The sequence below is a fragment of the Engraulis encrasicolus genome, chromosome 4, assembly GCF_034702125.1.
Source record: "Engraulis encrasicolus isolate BLACKSEA-1 chromosome 4, IST_EnEncr_1.0, whole genome shotgun sequence".
Lineage (NCBI taxonomy): Eukaryota > Metazoa > Chordata > Actinopteri > Clupeiformes > Engraulidae > Engraulis > Engraulis encrasicolus.
In genome coordinates this window covers 28087896-28106477 of record NC_085860.1, presented here as the reverse complement: position 1 = coordinate 28106477, position 18582 = coordinate 28087896, and the positions used below count along the sequence as shown (strand labels likewise).

At 44.6% G+C, this 18582-nt stretch overlaps 2 protein-coding genes across 2 annotated transcripts in view; both read left to right on the top strand.

The window, feature by feature from the left end:
* Nucleotides 1–4001: 4001 nt before the first annotated feature.
* Nucleotides 4002–11695, top strand: edc3 (enhancer of mRNA decapping 3 homolog (S. cerevisiae)). Its single transcript, XM_063197070.1, has 7 exons — nt 4002–4123; nt 4993–5170; nt 5619–5929; nt 7739–8065; nt 8664–8817; nt 9301–9518; nt 11205–11695. The coding sequence occupies exons 2-7, from the start codon at nt 5007–5009 to the stop codon at nt 11537–11539; spliced, it is 1509 nt and encodes a 502-aa protein (XP_063053140.1). The 5' UTR covers nt 4002–4123; nt 4993–5006; the 3' UTR covers nt 11540–11695.
* Nucleotides 11696–18226: 6531 nt separating this feature from the next.
* The window catches only part of LOC134447554 (tyrosine-protein kinase CSK-like), a 52437-nt gene continuing 52081 nt past the window's right edge, over nt 18227–18582 (top strand). The window contains exon 1 of the mRNA XM_063197071.1: nt 18227–18582. This exon is cut by the window's right edge and continues 216 nt beyond it. The gene's annotated coding sequence lies outside the window, so the exon portion shown is untranslated.

Sequence of the window (18582 nt, the reverse complement as noted above, 5' to 3'; positions counted from 1 at the left end):
CGTGGGCCCCTACTGGAAAACACACACACACACACACACACACACACACACACACACACACACACACACACACACACACACACACACACACACACACACACACACACACACACACACACACACTCTATCAACCTAAATCTCTATGTTTTGCCTCATTAAACATGCACAGATCTGGGTAGGTCATGCCCTGAATTAAACACACCTGAGATACACATGTATCTCATGGCAAACTCAGCTGCATGTAAGCAGGCTTGCTTTTTGTCTACGCAACACCTCAAATCACAATTCTCTCTCAAAATACTGTAACATTGAAGTGTGTGTGCTTGTGACTATGCACACGTGCCAGTTGCACAGTGTTCATTATAACATCAACGTGACAACCTCTTGTAATGAATGAGCCACTGGAAAGTGTCTGGCTTTGTTGTTGAGTCTAGCGGAGACATATTTCACACTTAACCATGGCTTTTCACACCATAACAACCTTGTGTGTGTGTGTGTGTGTGTGTGTGTGTGTGTGTGTGTGTGTGTGTGTGTGTGTGTGTGTGTGTGTGTGTGTGTGTGTGTGTGTGTGTGCTTGAAAACAAAATTCTGCCTTTAATCAGACATGTCATCCTGCTTGGCTTTTGTTGAACATATTGCGAACATACAAGGATATTTTATAATAAGATGGAACTCAATTCATGCACGGTTAATAACAACTTAACGACACATAGCATCTCATTGTCCTCTAGTATGTCCTATCATAATCATCATCTGTCATCAGAATCCTCTTAGTGCGGATGGGGTGGCCGGCGGGCCTATTCACTATTTGCTCATCTACATCATAACAACATTGACATTATCGAGAGCCTCAAGTAACAGATTAAGACATAGCCATTACAACTTTAGTGACAGTAAGGTTATATATCATTGGCTCTGCGTGACAGCAAATTAAAAATAACACGACACCTCTTACTCTGTCTGTGTCTGTGCTGTCCTTGCGGTCCTCCTGCTGCTGTGCCAGCGCTGTGTTGTCCCCTTCGTGTCCCTCTTCTGTTGTGACAGTGTTGTGTGTGCTGTGCTGTCCCCTCTCCGTCTCCTCTGCTGCGGTGCTGTGTGTTGAACCTGCTGCTCCCTCCTCATCCAATGAAGAGCTGCCGAGACACTGAGCTGAGCAGCCCCTGCTTGTCCAGCATGGTCTCCATAGTGACCACTGTACACAGGCTGAGTACAGGGTGGGCGTGCAAAGTCCATCTTTCCCCCCTCCAAACAAATCATGTGCGGCTGCCCCGTTGCCAAGACCTGATAGATGGTGCGCCTCATATTGTCTGAGATTTCACATGCAGATGTGATGTCTCCATGAGCCACAAATCCTATCACTGCACCCCGTGTCAGCGTGAAGGCATGCAGACTTGCAAACAAAATGGAAAAAAATAAAATAAAACTATCAGCCTGTAAGTGTAATCTGCTATGAAAATGGTTTTATAACAATAGGCCTAGATCGTCATTGGGCAAATTATATTTTGAGTTCTATTTGTATAGCTGCTCGTATAGGGGTCTCCCTATAGTGTGGTTATCAGTCACATTAGTATGTGATAATTGGACACATTTTGCTGCAATCTCCCAACAACTATGTATAGAAACCATGGCACGTACAATAGAAACTGATCTGTCAATTAATTTGTTTGCTTTTGTCTGTATGGGTTATTAGAGTCTTGTGTGTGGTGGCCTGTTGTCACCTAGTAACTGCCTGGCTGGACAAATACAATGGTCTGTCAATTTAGCAGAGGCAGTGTTATGATATCGGAAACCATGCCATATCAGAGCATCAGAGCCAGTGAAAACAAAGTTATGAAAATGCTGTCAGGGCTCTAAATTAACACTCGCCAATTGGCCAAATGAAAATTCAGTTGGGCTAGAAAGACCACTAGTTGGACACAAACTCCACACATGAGAAATTGGCCAAGCTGCAGTTTGATGCAGAATGCTTTTTAGGCCTATGAAAACGCTGCGTTCCTGCAGGACATGGCGAAGTATTGCTATTATGCACACAGTTGATTATTAAGCATTTATTTATTTATTTATTAGGGCTCATCCTAGGTTATCCTATGCTCAGATGTCACAGGTGTCACACTATCACAGATTTGACAACTAATCAATGCACTCAGTTTGTGGCTATCTGTCCAGGTCTGTCCACACTCCACACCATAGGGTGACCAGATTTGGGTTTGTAAAAAGGAGGACGCTTTTTTTGGGGGGGGGGTCATCTGTGTATTTGTTTATCTACAGGTATGAAAGTATATATGGGTATGAGGTATGATAGTAGGCCTATAAAGTATCAACGCATCCAAAATGGTCATTTGTTTAAAAGCCACTCGAACTTTTTGGCATGCACATTCATTTGTCTACCATAAATGACAATTAAAATCTCTTCAGTTACGCCTATTGGCCTATCACATAATTTTTGTGATCATATGATGCAGAGTGTGCCTTTGCTACAATCCTAGATAGTAGGCCTAACACCTATATTGGAGTAGCTTAACAGCATAACAATCCTGCTCAATTTCATAGGCCTATTCTAATTTCTGCATTAGGTTTTTAAAAATAGATTCACCATCATGTAGGCAAATCTCAGCCATTCCCCACAAAGATGGACAGCATTAGGCTATATAACATTGGAAACTAATTATAAAAAACACAACATTTGTGGTTTTCAACTAAATTGATAATGAAGTTCTATTAGGCTACATTTTAGGCTTAGGGCCTAATATGTTTATAAGACACCTCACAATTTACCCGTCCACTGTCATCCATTAGGCCTATTTAGCTAGGCTATTTGTAGTGGCATGGTGCTCAGAGATTAGTAATGGGCACTGCAGCCATTAAGAGAGGAACTGGAGTTTTACCTACCACTAATAAGCTAACCCATACAGCGTTATCAATAACTGCAAAGGCAATAGACAGAAGAAGAAGCAGATGAAGAAGAAGCTTAATTTCTTAACTCAGGAATGAGTCCTTCTAGCTCCGAGAAATTGCTTTTGCAAATAACTTGGAAATGTCAGATCATGAAAGAAGTTTTAGGCTAAGTCTTGTGACAAGGTGTAACAAAACTTGTACCTCCCTAAATGAAGGATTTGGTGGTGTTACTAGGCTTACTCCTGTGTTAGATTACCTTCATACCTGGGTTCACACGCGGATTTTTTTTCAACTCCACCACGAACGTGCATTTGCGTTTCTATCGGCATTGCAGTCCGTAGAACCGGTGGACAGATGCTCTTTCGCTTGTAAACATGGGGCGCACTGGCTACTAGTCCCCTAGGCCAGTGGTTCCCAACCTTTTTCTTAGGGGACCCATGTTTTTACTATTGTAAGCTTTGGTGACCCAACCACGCGAGCGCCCGCACGAGACGGAGTCACAAGATGCCCTCCGTTTCCTGCGATAACTCATTTTAGTTATTTTATTCCTCAATTCGTCTTTGGTCAAATATAGAATAAATGTTTAATGTAGCACTTACAATTTGTTGCGTCTATGCATTTATTAGTTAAATGCTTTGTCTTTTATTCAACATGGGCTATATATATTTAAAACGAAACCCCTTAAAATCAAGAGGGCTTCGCGACCCCCTGTGGATCTTTGGCGACCCATAAGGGGGGCCCGACCCATAGGTTGGGAAACACTGCCCTAGGCTACTTCTTTCGGACACACGGTGCGAAGTGGCTAGATTTGATGAGAAGGGCGTGACTAATTTGTGAACGGTAGAGAGAAACCTGGAGTGGAGTCAAATGGAACGGAGTGAAAATTACAGATATATTTCAGGCAGTCCAACGAAATCCCGGTCATTTCTGAAATTCCCCCCGGACATTTTTTTAGGTCTCAAAAGTAGGACATGTCCGGGCAAAACCGGACGTCTGGTCACCCTACCACACCACAGACTTTTAACTCGTGTCCACAATCTACAAACAAAACACACGCTATAAAACGGAAATGACATCAGACGCAGGGAAGCCATTTCCTTCACTAACTTCACAAGGACAGGAAAATAAATTCCTTCAGAGCCCTTATCCATTCAATAATTTCACATCTTCTGGCCTAATTTGCCATACGTTCTTCTGAACAGGACAGTCTTGATCTAAGGTCGCAGTGGTACGTATATGAATTTCATTAAAGATAGAGAAATAAAGTCCAACTGAACGGAAACGTTCGTGGTTACAAAGCTATGCTACCTTATAGTACAGTAATAACAACTGGATAGCTAGCCTTTAGCTGCTGCCTACTGACGAAACACGCTTAAGGATTTATTTTATTGTTGATTAATCATTTGCCTCTGGTACCTCTCCTCTCGTTTAAGGTCACCAGTCGTGAAACTACAGAACTTACTATATGTTGCCTGGATGATTCTGGTTTTGAGGCTATGAGTTAGCATACCGTAGCTAAACCACTGATCTCCGCTACGTAGAGCTCTAGTGTACTCACTCGAGCTGGAACAATAACGGGCTTACTTGAAATCCAAAAATGAATTAATGAGTGCAGTATGGACGGGGTAGTTTTTTTCCCTACATGTTTGTCATGAGCAGACATGAGCGACACGACACGGGTATGCAAACTTATGGACGTTTTGCTGGTACCAAAGTTGTAGATTTGGTTTTGGAAGTGGTAGGGACATTTCAATAGTAAATCGGGTATCCTGCTTTTGTGTTATATTTGTGAAAAAGTGGTGAGGACAGGTTAGGTGTATCTCAAAAGTGGTATGAAAATGTCCCCACCATCCACACCTAAAATTACACCCATGGCTGGTGGGAATACGTGAAATATAATCGGGTGGGACCGCACGTCCGGGAGTGATAGAAACACCTGGGACCGCACGTCCGGGAGCGATCTCAGTTGGGAGTCTCGATCCGCTTACCGTTGGTGGCACCACATCAAATTCTGATGTCCACTAATATTACATGTTACTGATTGCTAACATCATTTAACTACATTAAACTACTGATGGGCCACACTTTCTTTCTCAGAAACACTTTGGACAATGGCGGCAGACTGGTTGGGCAGTCTTGTTTCTATTAACTGCGGCCCTACGCTCGGAGTGTACCAAGGAGAGGTGTCCTCGGTCAATCAGACTAGCCAGACCATCTCCCTCCGACAGCCTTTCCACAATGGAGTCAAGTGCCCCGTTCCTGAAGTCACATTCAGGTAAGATCTGGTGGCCTACTACAGCGGTGTGGTATGACAAATAAAGTGTAATCACACTTTGACTGAAGATTCCATTTATACAGCTTTTGTCTTTACATTGTATTTGTAATGCATAATCATTATCATACTTTGTGTTGGGTCATTGGCATTAAACTAACCATTTCATTACTAGTTTTCGAAGTGAGAAGTTCACACTTGAAATCCTTTTTGTTGCCTTTTATTATGTCATGGCTGGATTACGTTTCGACTTCCAACAGTCGTCATCAGATGAAGTTGAAACGTAATCCAGCCATGGAATAATAACAGACGACAAAAAGGATTTGAAGTGTGCAGACTTCTCACTTAGAAAACTAAAGTCAGCCTTTGCCTTGCACCTTTTCCTGGGATGTGCACAATCCTCTCCAACTAAACATTACTAGTTACTAAGTATGTCTTATCTTTTTTGCAGTGCCATGGACATCAAGGATCTGAAGATCCTGAACATTCGTGGTGGTGGCATCGGGAATGGCTTCACGCAGACAGTCTCCTTCGGGGGGCAGGGGGGACGTGGTGGTGGTGGTGGTGGAAGGACAGCCGGTGCCCCGGCCGGTAGTGCCCCTATGGCGGTGCCCGGTCGGGCGGATCCGAGTGGGATGGGGGATGGGCACGCATCCCCCCAGCAGCAGCAGCAGCAGCAGTGCTCCAAGAGCTACGGTGAGAAACACATGATGGAGATGGCCGGACAGAACAAGGGCTCCTTCCGCCGGAGACACAACTCATGTGAGTACCCTTCTGGTACTAGTTCAGTAGAAAAAACACAAAAGTTTGCACACCAGGCTCCCGTTTCTAGTCTATTTGTATTTAATGTGACGTTTCGGGCAGCACGCCCTTCATCAGATATGTACTTTCTATTTTCATACCCTTCTGGTACTATCATGACATACAAGTAGAACTACACACACACACACACACACACATACACACACGCGCACTGTGATGGCCTTCGACTCCTCTCGGCTTCACATTAATACAAACCTGTAGTGCACACACACACATAATAACAAACCCACACAAGCTGTGATTGCTTGATCTCTCCGGTGCTCAGTTATTATTCTCCTACTAAGCCTTTTTCACCGTGTCGTCAGACATGTTCCGTGTTGAAATGAAGGTAGGCAGTAGGGATGCAAATTATCGATTAATTCATTAATCATCTTAGTTGATAGTCTTATCGATCGAGTTTCGATTAATTGATAAGCAGCATTTTTCACCTGAATTTCATAGGGCCGTTTAAAATATCAGCTAAATAGTTAAAACACTGAGTTCAAAAACTGTATATATTGTTATATTAAATTATATAATTAGAATTATATTATGATTATTAAGCCCATATTGTATTTTATTGTATGATGTTATATTATTCCTTAAGAAATTATGCATTAGGAAAAGAAAGCAGACATGTTTTCTATGGCATCTCCACACCACCTTTGCATTGCTTGGTTTCACCCAGGAGTGAAGTGAACTCAAAGCAGATGTAGCTCTAGCAGCCCCACGGCCCTCTATGTCGCCTTGCCTGAGATATATGACAGACAACGTTGAGTGAGACAAACGTGAGCACTCTGGACTTGTCTGCCTAAAGGGGAGTGTCAGCAGCATGATCAACCACAAGCATTTTATTTAATAAGCTTCAAAATAAAGAAATGCTATATTTTGGGTAGTGTGTTGTTGTCCATAATGGATAGGAATAGGATAGGAATTGAATAGGACTAGAAGAACCACTCATCAGTCTCTAGCACCCTCTAGTGATTAATCGTGATTGATACATTTTAATCGAGCAACCTCTTGCTTGACAATTAATCTAAAGTCGATTTATCATTTGCATCTCTAGTAGGCAGAGAATAGTGTCGTCTCTACATATTTTTTTACCACCGGGTTCGAAGGTCTGACCCACGTGAAAGGCCCCTTAACCTGATTCCTAGCCCAGGGGCCTATATAGACTGTGGGCTAGATTTCGTAGCTCCATACTACAAAGCTTGATCAGGAGTAAAGCAGGTTAAGTTAAGAGGTCAATCATTTAATAGAAGAGCATTGAAAATGAGGACTCCAGGCTCTTCTATTAGATGATTTACCTCTTAACTTGACCTGGTTTACACCTGAATCAGGTTTGTAGTATAGACCCCAGGTGGAAGCGACTGCATCAATCAAACCCTACTGTGGCAGTGTGAAAGTTGTTTTGTATAATTAGATATTATCAAATTCATCCTCTGTGAATGTCTTTGCCTTAGTGTGTCTATGTCCTCTTTTAAAAATGGTTTTGGATTCAAGTCCTGCTAAGGGTTAAGCACAAATCTCCCACCACCAACTCTTTGATCAGTTCATCAATACATGACCCCCTTCTCTCTTTTCACTGTGGAAGGCCTTTTGTATCTTATGTGTTTTATTCTTGCTGTTGACTTGGTCTTGTTTTTAATCTAATTTTTAGTATCACTTAATTTTAGTATTTTAGTCTGACACTGTACAGCACTTTAGTCAGTTCTTGCTGTTTAAATTTGCTATATAAATTAAACTTACTTACTTACTGACTCTCCTCAGGGTCCTCTAGCAGTAGAGGAGGGAACCAGGCGACGACGCCGAAGAGGAACGGGGTGAGAAACGGCGGCAAGAACAAAGACGACGAATGTTTCGGGGACGGCGTCGACGACGACCTGGACGAGGACTTTGACTTCGAGGGCAACCTGGCGCTGTTCGACAAGGCGGCCGTCTTCTCCCAGATCGACACGTCGTCGCGGTCACGAGGGACGCCCGAGAAGCAGCAGACTCCCGCGCGCTACCGGCACGACGAGAACATTCTGGAAGCCAAGCCCGTCACCTACCGACAGATAGCCGTGCCTCAGCCAGGGACACAAGAGTATTGCACAGGCGAGTAGACCGCTGGAATAACTTTGCAACATTACATCTCATTTCTTGTAGGGAATTATTGTTTTCCCCTCCCCTTAGGTACAGACACGCAAATGAGCCTTGTTCACATTACTGCTACTTTACAAAATACCCACATACAGCTTATCTACGTCATGTAGTACTGCACAGGTGAGACACCCAGATGATGGCTTCTTCTTATGGCATTATTGCTACAAGGCATCTACTGTGCTGTGATGATGAGGCAATCTCAGTTGGAAGGTGTGCTAATGTTGTGTGTGCGTGTGCGTGTGCGTGTGCGTGTGCGTGTGCGTGTGCGTGTGTGTGTGTGTGTGTGTGTGTGTGTGTGTGTGTGTGTGTGTGTGTGTGTGTGTGTGTGTGTGTGTGTGTGTGTGTGTGTGTGTGTGGTGTGTGTGTGTGTGTGTGTGTGTGTGTGTGTGTGTGTGTGTGTGTGTGTGTCTATGGTGTGTGTACGGTGTGTGTGTGTGTGTGTGTATGTATGGTGTGTATGTCTCTATGGTGTGTGTACGGTGTGTATGTATGGTGTGTATGTCTCTATGGTGTGTGTACGGTGTGTGTGTGTGTGTGTGTGTGTGTTTAGACACGGGGCTGGTGGTGCCAAGTGTTACCTATGAGCTCCACAAGCGGCTGCTGAGCGTGGCCGAGAAGCACGGGCTCTCCCTGGAGCGCCGCCTCGAGATGACCGGAGTGTGTGCCAGCCAGATGGCACTTACACTACTGGGCGGACCAAACAGGTGAGGTGTGTGTGTGCGCGTTTTTTTGGAGGAGGAGGAGAATAAGTGTCTGGAAGTGTGTGGAAGTCATTCTGCCTTCTGCTGTCCTAGATTTTTGGGGGCTTTCCCCCCATTCAACATTGCGATTTCAAAAAAAGTTAGAGAATGTCATCTGAATAATGTTTTCGCAACATATTGGATCATCTTTTTTATCACGATGAGGCCAGAGAAAAGGTGGGGAGGAACGACAGTGGCTTTCAGTCCATTTATACCAGCCAGTAAAATCCAATATGGATGCTAGGGAAACGATAAAATGGAAATTGACAGTTGGTCTTTTCTTGTCTCTTTGTGCCCCTATTTCACCCTTTCCCTCCCTCCTCTTTGTTCTGCAATCTCCATTTCTTTACTGATTTTTCTTCTCTCTCTCTCTCTCTCTCTCTCTCTCTCTCTCTCTCTCTCTCTCCCTTCCCCCTTCTCCTACTCCCCCTTCTCCTCCTCCTCCAGGCTCACCCCTAAGAATGTGCACCAGAGGCCCACGGTGGTGCTGCTGTGCGGTCCGCACGTGCAGGGTGCGCAGGGCATCAGCTGCGGGAGGCACCTGGCCAATCACGAGGTGGAGGTGGTCCTCTTCCTGCCCAACTTTGTCAAGATGCTGGAGGCCATCACCAGCGAGCTCTCGCTCTTCAACAAAACGGGCGGCAAACAGGTGTCCAGTGTCAAAGGTAACAGTGTATTGATGTTTGATAAAAACATTATATTTATTTGGTTGTTGTTTTTGAACCATGACTGCTTATTTGTCAATAAAATAAACACACAAAATCTATATTTCAACACTGGGACTACAATTACGACAACTCTCATGCTCCCTTGCACATTAATGCAACTTTATGCTTATTTCCAGTCGAGATGCCGTATGAACTGCAAAATTGGAGGAATTAAAACTGTTTTTATTGACATGAGTGTAACTAATTTTCCTAGTCAAACGAAATTCCTGATTAAACTATGAAAAGTAGTCTTCTAATATACCCAGGCCTCAGTGGATACAACATTATTATGCCAGATGTTCTTTTTCCATTCTCCAAATGGCAATGGGAATGGCAATTCTCATATTGCACTGTTCATCCTGAGCATAATGGCATAATACGTTCTTAAAATGGCTCCTGAGGTCATTATGTTGAAGTTGCTGAATGAGTTTTACCGCTGCGGTAGTGCTATTTATGTCAATTGGAGCTTTTTATTCTTCTTCTTTTAGAGCTCCTCTTACAGTCAATCTATTTCAAGTGTGAGCTCTCTTTCTCTGGTCATTCTCAGTGCCTTAATGTGTCTTGGCAGTATTTGAAATGTGGAAGTGAATGTTAATCTGCTGACAAAGTATAGTATAGTTAGCACTGCATCAGACATTCAGTCTGCTGTACACTCCAGTCCACCCTGTGGCCTGACTGGCAGTTTTTTCCCTTGTGTGTGGCAAAGCTCATGTATTGTGATCGGCCATTTCATGCTGTTATGACCACTTAGCTCAAAGTGAAGACAACATGAGGGAGTTCACGCCAAACTTAACATCAATTAAAAAAATGCATTTCTCTGACAAAGTCTGTAAGAAGTTTAGCTAGCCAAACAGATAAAAAAATGCTTTTCCGCTGATGTCTGTAAGTGCTGTGTTGGAAATCAGCTTGGCAAATGGTGGTGCATTGAAAGGGAATGCGAGAGGGACAGACTCGGAGAGGCCATGACCTGACTTACAGTGGCTAGCTAAGCCAGAGCCAGAATAACACAGACAGAGCTGGAGATCATGGAGGTGTGAAACAGACGTGCTAAAGATGGTCATTTCATCCACACGTGTGGGAGACTTGTCGTGGTTATGACTGGCTATATGTGGTCCTGATGTATAGCAGACTTGTTGGCGATTGGCTCTTTTTGTGTGAAAAGGGGGTTCAATTGTATGGCACAACCCATGTAAGGGAGGTGGACATGGGTAGAATCTAGCGGTATATGGGGGCCTTGTTAAGGTAAAGTTTGGGGAACCCCTGGTGTAGAAGACATGTCTTTTGATTGGCCATTTTAAAATAGTTGTCCTCATTGTGATTGGCTGGTCTAGTGGTTAGAAAGTTGGTCTGTCAATCTAGGGGTTGCAGGTTCGAATCCCCCCTGACCTCTCCCTGCATCTCCATCCATGGCTGAAGTGCCCTTGAGCAAGGCACCTAACCTCACATTGCTCCAGGGACTGTAACCATTAAAACCCTGACAAATAATAACTGTAAGTCGCTTTGAATGAATGAAAGTGTCAGCTAAGTGCAATGTAATGTAATGTAATTCAATGTAATTCAATGTTTCATTCGCTTTGAATGAAAAGTGTCGGCTAAGTGCAATGTAATGTAATGTAATTCAATGTAATGTGATGTGTGTTGCAGACCTGCCCACCAGCCCGGTGGACTTGGTCATCAGCTGCCTGGACAGCCACGAGAACGCCACGCTCCGGGAGCAGCCCTGGTACCGCGCGGCGGCCGACTGGGCCAATCAGAACCGGGCGCCCGTGCTGAGCATTGACCCGCCGGTGAGCGGGCGCGAGGCGGCGGTGGAGTCCAAGTGGGCGCTGTCGCTGGGCCTGCCACTGCCGCTGTCGGAGAGCGTGGGCCGCGTCTACCTGTGCGACATCGGCGTGCCCAGACAGGTGTTCCAGGAGGTGGGCATCAAGTACCACTCGCCCTTCGGCTGCAAGTTTGTCATCCCGCTACACTCGCCGTAGTCATGGTGATGAACAAACCCAAACTGCAGTGCAGACCCAAACCTCCCTACGTCAACCCCCATCAAAACTTGAACTTTCACCCCTCGACCTCCGGATTATTTGGGGTCTGGGGTTGTTTATAGCCAGAGATGAGCCTTAAACTTCCTGATCACCGAACTCGTGTAGAGAGCTTCTTGCGAAACGGAAGCTGGACATAAAATGATTTGAGTGAATGAGTCAGTGAGTGCGTGACCTGAGTGTCTGTGTGTGAGAGACATGACATTGCGTGAAAGTGCAGTACGGAGCACATCTCCTTCTCGATTTATTTAGTTTTTTTGATGCGCACAACCTCATGATGTGTGCTTGTACTGATAAGAGAAGGTGATGATGAACCATTGTTCAAAAGAACAATCTTTTTTTCTTGATTTTTGTTTTTTCTCCATCACTTTTGTACTGAGGTATTTTTTTTCACCTCAGAGAATGAGTGGATGGTACGCCAGTGTCATTCAGTGCAGTGACATGTGTGCGTGCGTGCGTACGCACGCATACATGTTTATGTGTTCCAGTCTCCTCTATTATTAAGGGAGCATGGAAAGGGGTAGAGTGTGTATGCGTGTAGCTATTCTACCGGACTCTGTGAAATGCAGAGCATAGAAGTGGTTGATGGGGAGAGGGAGGGAGGGAGGGAGGGATGGATGGATGGATGGAAGGATGGGTGAGTGGGTGAAAGAAAGTGGTGTGTGCGTGCGCGTGCGTGTGAGTGAGACTTAGCCAGTGAATGTGTTTACAGTGTGGGGCAGCCCTAAGTGTGTGTGTGTGTGTGTGTGTGTGTGTGTGTGTGTGTGTGTGTGTGTGTGTGTGTGTGTGTGTGTGTGTGTGTGTGTGTGTATGTGTGTGTGTGTGTGTGTGTGTGTGTGTGTGTGTGTGTGTGTGTGTGTGTGTGTGTGTGTGTGTGTGTGTGTGTGTGAGAGAGAGAGAGAGAGAACGAGTACGAGGGGTTGTGTTTTTTTTGCAATTTGTGCTAGCAACAATCACATTCATTCAGAGACTTCTGCAGAGAAAAATCCAACACACACACACACACACACACACACACACTCAGGTGCATTTGCTGCTGCCTGGTATCATGGTCAAGGGTAAAGGCTGCTCGAATTGAGCAAGGGTCTTGTGAGTGAGTGGAGGTGTGATGGCTAAGGGGGCGCTTATTTGTGTGTGCGAGTATGTGTGCGCCTGTGTGTGTGTGTGTGTACGTGCGCCTGTGTGTGTGTGTGCGTGTGCGTGTGCGTGTGCGTGTGTGTGTGTGTGTGTGTGCGAGCGTGTGTGTGTGCGAGCGTGTGTGTGTGCGAGCGTGTGTGTGTGCGAGCGTGTGTGTGTGCGAGCGTGTGTGTGTGTGTCTAGGCATATATGATAAGAGTATTTTGTGAGTGCTTAGTGCTTTGAGTGCTCTACTGCCCCATGATGCCCACAGTAAGTTGTGAGATGGAAGATGAATGGCCTCAACAGCACAGAAAGCCCCCCACAATACTAAACGAGTGACATTGGGTATTTCTCAAAACCTAGTGTGCACACTTCCAAGTGTGCTCAGCCTAATTAGTCACGCACAGTGATTGGATACTCAATAGAGTTTACCATTAGTATCCAATCACTGGATGTGACTAATTAGGCTGAGCACACTTGGAAGTGTGCAGACTAGGTTTTGAGAAATACCCAATGTATAGACCCAGTCGGCATCTCTGGGGCCCGCCCATGAAACTGCTGGTTTTCCCCTCCGTATGCTCCACCCACTGTATGTAGTGGCTAATCAGTGTCAAATGACTGATGGTGATTGGCACCGCACGACCAATGGCCCTGCGGAGCATTCGGAGGGGAAAACAGACAGTTTCATGGGCGGGCCTAAGGTGCCGACCGGCTCTACAGCCAGTAGCTGTGTGTGGGTGTGTAGGTCAAGTACTCAAAGCATGTGGATGCTTTTTTTTCCTCTGTGAAAGACTGCAGTAAGCTTAGCCTCAAGGATGTCTGTTGCCATGTTGGGTTAAGAGCGCCAATGCATTACAAGGGATTCTCATGTGAGTGCATTCGCAAGCGCTTTAGTCTGAATGTGTGTATTAGAAAGAGCTCTCTTTTGACTGGATGCATTTAAATTAGCTCTTGTGTGATTGGGTGCCTTATTGGGGATCGTGTGATGCATGTCAATGTCTGCTGCGTAGTAGTATTGAGTGAGTGAGTGAGGTTTGTGTGTGAGTGAGGTGTGCGTGCGTGCGCGCGTGCGTTGGTGTGATGTGTAAGGCGTGTGTTGGGGCTAGCATTACTCTTCAGGTGCCCAAACCGAGATGCGATGGTATGGACTTGTTCGCTGTGGCTACTTGTTCCATGTCCATCACTTAGTGTTTGTATAATGTCTTTTTCTATGGTAATATGCCTGTCTGTCTGTGTATTTGTCTGTCTTTCTCTCTCTCTCTCTCTGTATCTATCTATCTATCTATCTATCTATCTATCTATCTATCTATGTCTCTCTCTCTCTCTCTCTCTCTCTCTCTCTCTCGCTCTCTCTCTCTCTGTAAACCTGCCTATCGTTTGCTGTCTTATGTCTCACTCACTCAGTAGGACTGTATGTTCTTCTTCTTCTTCTTCTTCTTCTTCTTCTTCTTCTTCTTCTTCTTCTTCTTCTTCTTCTTCTTCTTCTTCTTCTTCTTCTTCTTCTTCTTCTTCTCACCTCTGTCTCTTCCTCCTTTATTTTTCTTGCTATTGTTTCTGTCTCTGGCCACCAGAGACAACACTGCCAGTCTGTCTGACGCCCCCTGACCCCAACCATGTCTGTCTGTCTGTCTGTCTGTCTGTCTGTCCTCATGGTGTGTCTGTCCCCCTTTCCTTACTGTTACTGTGTCTTACTTTCTCTCGCTGAGCCAGAGAGGAACCACCTCGACTGTCTTCTCAGCGTTCGCTAGCACAAGTAGTCTGTGCTGATGAGGGAACAACACATCCATTTTTATTTGGATGTCCATTACTGGGGGGTGCATTCCAATATGCACACTCACATCCTCCACAGGTGCTTGTGGCCTCGCATTTTGCTGACGCGACGCCTCTGTGGAGAGAACAATAAAGTCTCTGCACCGTCAGCCTAGCTACAGCAATTTTTGGGGGACTGTTCTTCATTCACCATCTCAATTTGCAAATGAGAAAATGACATTAGAATTGTGCTTTTGCAAGATACTGAATTAAAATTCTGTCATTAGTGACGTCATCATGAGGTCACAAGCAGGCAAGTGAGCAAGGGAGGACGGAAGTCTGCATATTGGAATCCACCCTGGGACTTGAACTTGATTTGAAAGGTTGTGACATTTGCGCAGGTGTCGTTACTGGGATGGTTCTGTGTGTCACAGGGGTTGGGAACCGGGTTAAGATTGTGGGTGGGGTTCTTCTCCCTGGCCTATCCCCATTCTCAGTATGGAACCAGACTGCTCCTCTGGCCTGACCCTGAAACTGCATTGTTTTCCCCTCCAAATGCTCCACCCGTGGTCATGCGGTGGCAATCACTGCCAGTCATTTGGCATATTGATTAGCCACTACATACAGCGGGTGGAGCAAACATGGGGGGGAAACGAGCAATTTCATGGGTGGACCCAGAGTTGCCGACTGGGTCAATGGAACCAGACCAGTTGGATGCCTGCTACTGATCATGATCGTTTTGAGGCATGATCTTAAGTTGCCAATGGTGCACTGCAAAGGTCTCAATGCACCTCGTTTAGAATCATGATAGAAATAATAGTTAGTGAAAACAAAGCCCCAAAGTATCTGGAAACATTGACTGCACATTGTGCATGTCCAAAATGTACTAGAAGCTCAGGTACTGTGGTACAGTGTGCTGCCATTTCATTTTGATTGGGGCTTTAAATAAGAGTTTGACCAGCATTGTCGCCATGCTGGGGTCAATAGATGGATACAAAAGTGTCCATTGCTGTAGGTGAGTGGTGGTGGCGGCGGCAGCTAGGTACCCCAAGTCACACCTCTCCATGGAACCCAGGATGAAAAAAACAACCAGTGATTGTCGAGGGAAGATCTTTTCTGGTCTCCTATTCGCCGTTTGGTAACACTTCATTTGATGTCTGGTTTGAAGTAACCAGAATAAGAATGACATGACGCATGTCAGGGACATTGTTGACACATTATTATTGATGTTTGTGACTGTTGTCATAATGTTAAATTTGGTTTTTGAAATGTCAAATTGGCATTGTTTGAGTGTCATGACGTTCCAAAAACAGAAAGACACATTATGACCACATTCATAACCATCAATAATGTGTTTCTGTTCCTGTCATATCATCATCATCATCATCATCAGTTACATGACACCCTCATATATAGACCCCTTCAAAGAAAACGTTACCCACTGTTGTTGTTTTTTTAATCTTGGGGAGGCAATAGAGCTTTATTGTACTGTGCCACACAGACCGCCACAGCTCTATTAGTGTCATTGTAACGGGTAAAAGAACGAAAACTAATTTTCTATTGGTTACTTACATACAAATCACACATACACTGGCACACACTCCCTTGCAATACATTCTGGAAAAAAAAAGACAATTGGTCACACCAGCAGGTAAAAAATGTAGATGCAAATGATATGCAGTATGTATATCTTAAGTAGCTCTACTCTGGCTTCACTATACTTATATATTCTTTAATAAATTATAGGGATACATGCTGCAATGCTTATATGCAAGCAGGTAAATAAATGTGTGCTCAAAGCATATTTGGTGATAACTGGTTTACAGGATCATTGCACAGAATTTCTTCCCATTAGAATGTATTTCTGTGCAACCACCGTGTAAGTTATATTCCGGTACACAGGTGATTGTAGCAAAAAGGAATAAAAATGTGAAAAAAGGACAAAACTTCACTAATGGATGTATACATTTGGCCACTAGGTGTCATCGTAAACATTCACTGAAACTACAAGGATGTGTAATGTCTTTCATGCCTGTCAAAACATTGTATTACTTCAGTTCAAATCTTTTATTTTTCTGGACAATTCTAAGACATTTGATGAACAGTGGATTATTTTTTTTAAGCCTTTGTTCGGGTTTCCTGAAAAATAACTTATTTTGGTCTGTTTCTCTTGCAATGTGGAAGTTTCGACATATGATCACTCAAATGACTTCAAGTGTAATAGCCTGCATGAGAGGGACTGTGTTAAAAATACTTTGAAAGAAAACTCAATCCATTGTTTTCAGGCACTTCAATTTGAAACCATATGTCCCTGTCTGTAGCGTAGTGTGAGATGGACAGCGGATACAGTGCATTTGAACCTCCTTTTCAACAGAAACTGATACCATCATGGGTGGTCAAAACATCTGTCCAATGTTAAGGTAAAAAAAGAATAAACAAACTGAGAAAACCAGTCTCCTGTGTCTGACTTGTTCTTGTAGCCTAAAGGTTGCCGGTTCAACTCCCGACCCGCCAGGTTGGTGGGGGTAGTAACCTGTGCTCTCCCCATCGTCCTCCATGACTGAGGAACCCTGAGCATGGTACAAGAGAGGGTCTATGGGTAGTATGTAAACCCACTGTGATGGTACTGTCCCGCCGCACTGCTCCCTTGGGGGCTGCCCCCTTGCACGGGTTAAGCATAAATGCAATTTCGTTGTGTGCAGTGAACACTTGCTGTGGAGTGCTGTGTGTCACAATGACAATGGGAGTTGGAGTTTCCCAGCAGTTGGGCTTTCACTTTTCACTTCATGAAAATGGAGGTGGCTTCTGAATTTCTGTATTGTACAATTTTTGCCATAGAAATCAATAGATCAGCCTCATCTGGTAACCCTTGTTATTGTATTAATCCTGAGGGAAATTAAGGTGTCTGACAGTTTACATCATGGATGGGCAACTTTTATGATGAGGAGGGCCACGTTTTTTCATCGCCACCATCGGAGGGCCACATGACCACAGATCTGACTCCAATTGAGGTGCTGTTGGTTGCTCACTGACTTCCCATATTGTTTGGAAGGAATAGAATACTCTATACTCAATACTTCGTTGGCAAAAAGTACAATGACAACAGATTGATCCAGTAGTCTTTTTAAAAATATATGGTCATTATTTTTTTTTAACTGGGCCTACTGTTTTATCTACGGGCCGCATTGAGTGAGGAGGCGGGCCACTTGTGGCCCCCGGGCCTCCAGTTGCCCATCCCTGGTTTACACAAATACACAAATACAAAACACACACAAAGACCTAATACACATTATTGTACATTGCAGTAAATTAACCTTACATCAGTTTATAGACACACCCACTCTCTCACTGTGTGTAAGGGAGAGGGTGAAGGTGTGGGAGAGTGTGGGTGTGTGTATGTGAACTGATTGTAAGGCTAATCCCCCCCCCCTCTCTCTCACACACACACACACACACACACACACACACACACACACACACACACACACACACACACACACACACACACACACACACACACACACACACACACACACACACACACATGCACCACACACATGCATTAATAAGGCAAATTGGCCATTCCTAGACCAGAGTTGTAAAGATACCTTTGCCAGGCAAATAACTATTGTAGTTCTATGTGTGACAGTGTAGGCTAGTCTATCCTCTCCTCATATGTGGATGCTGATGTATGTGCTGGATTCATTTATGGATTCAAATAGAGAGGTGTGCCCAGATTCAGCGCATGCGTGCTGTATGTCAAACCGAAAGAGGTGTATTTCCTCTCCTTTGGAAGGCCGCTAAAATACAGATAAGCAACGTGCACAGGCTCTTGCGTCCCTGCGTCGGGGGAAGATTTTGATGCCCGAGGCGTAAACTCTGAAGTCATTCTCGCCATTTCAGTTCGCATTACTGTCCTGGCAGGAGTCGCGGTCATTTCCGCTGTGCGCGCGGAGTAGGTTTTTCTTTTTCTCTTACCAGAACGTTTCGCCTGCTGCTGCAGCAGCTGCAGTGAAGTCCGTCTTAGTCAGTTATTTAGTATCTTTTTGTCGTCAGTGAAATTCTTACTTAAACGCGCTTCACCAAATCGTGGGTAGATATATAGGCTGGATTTCTGT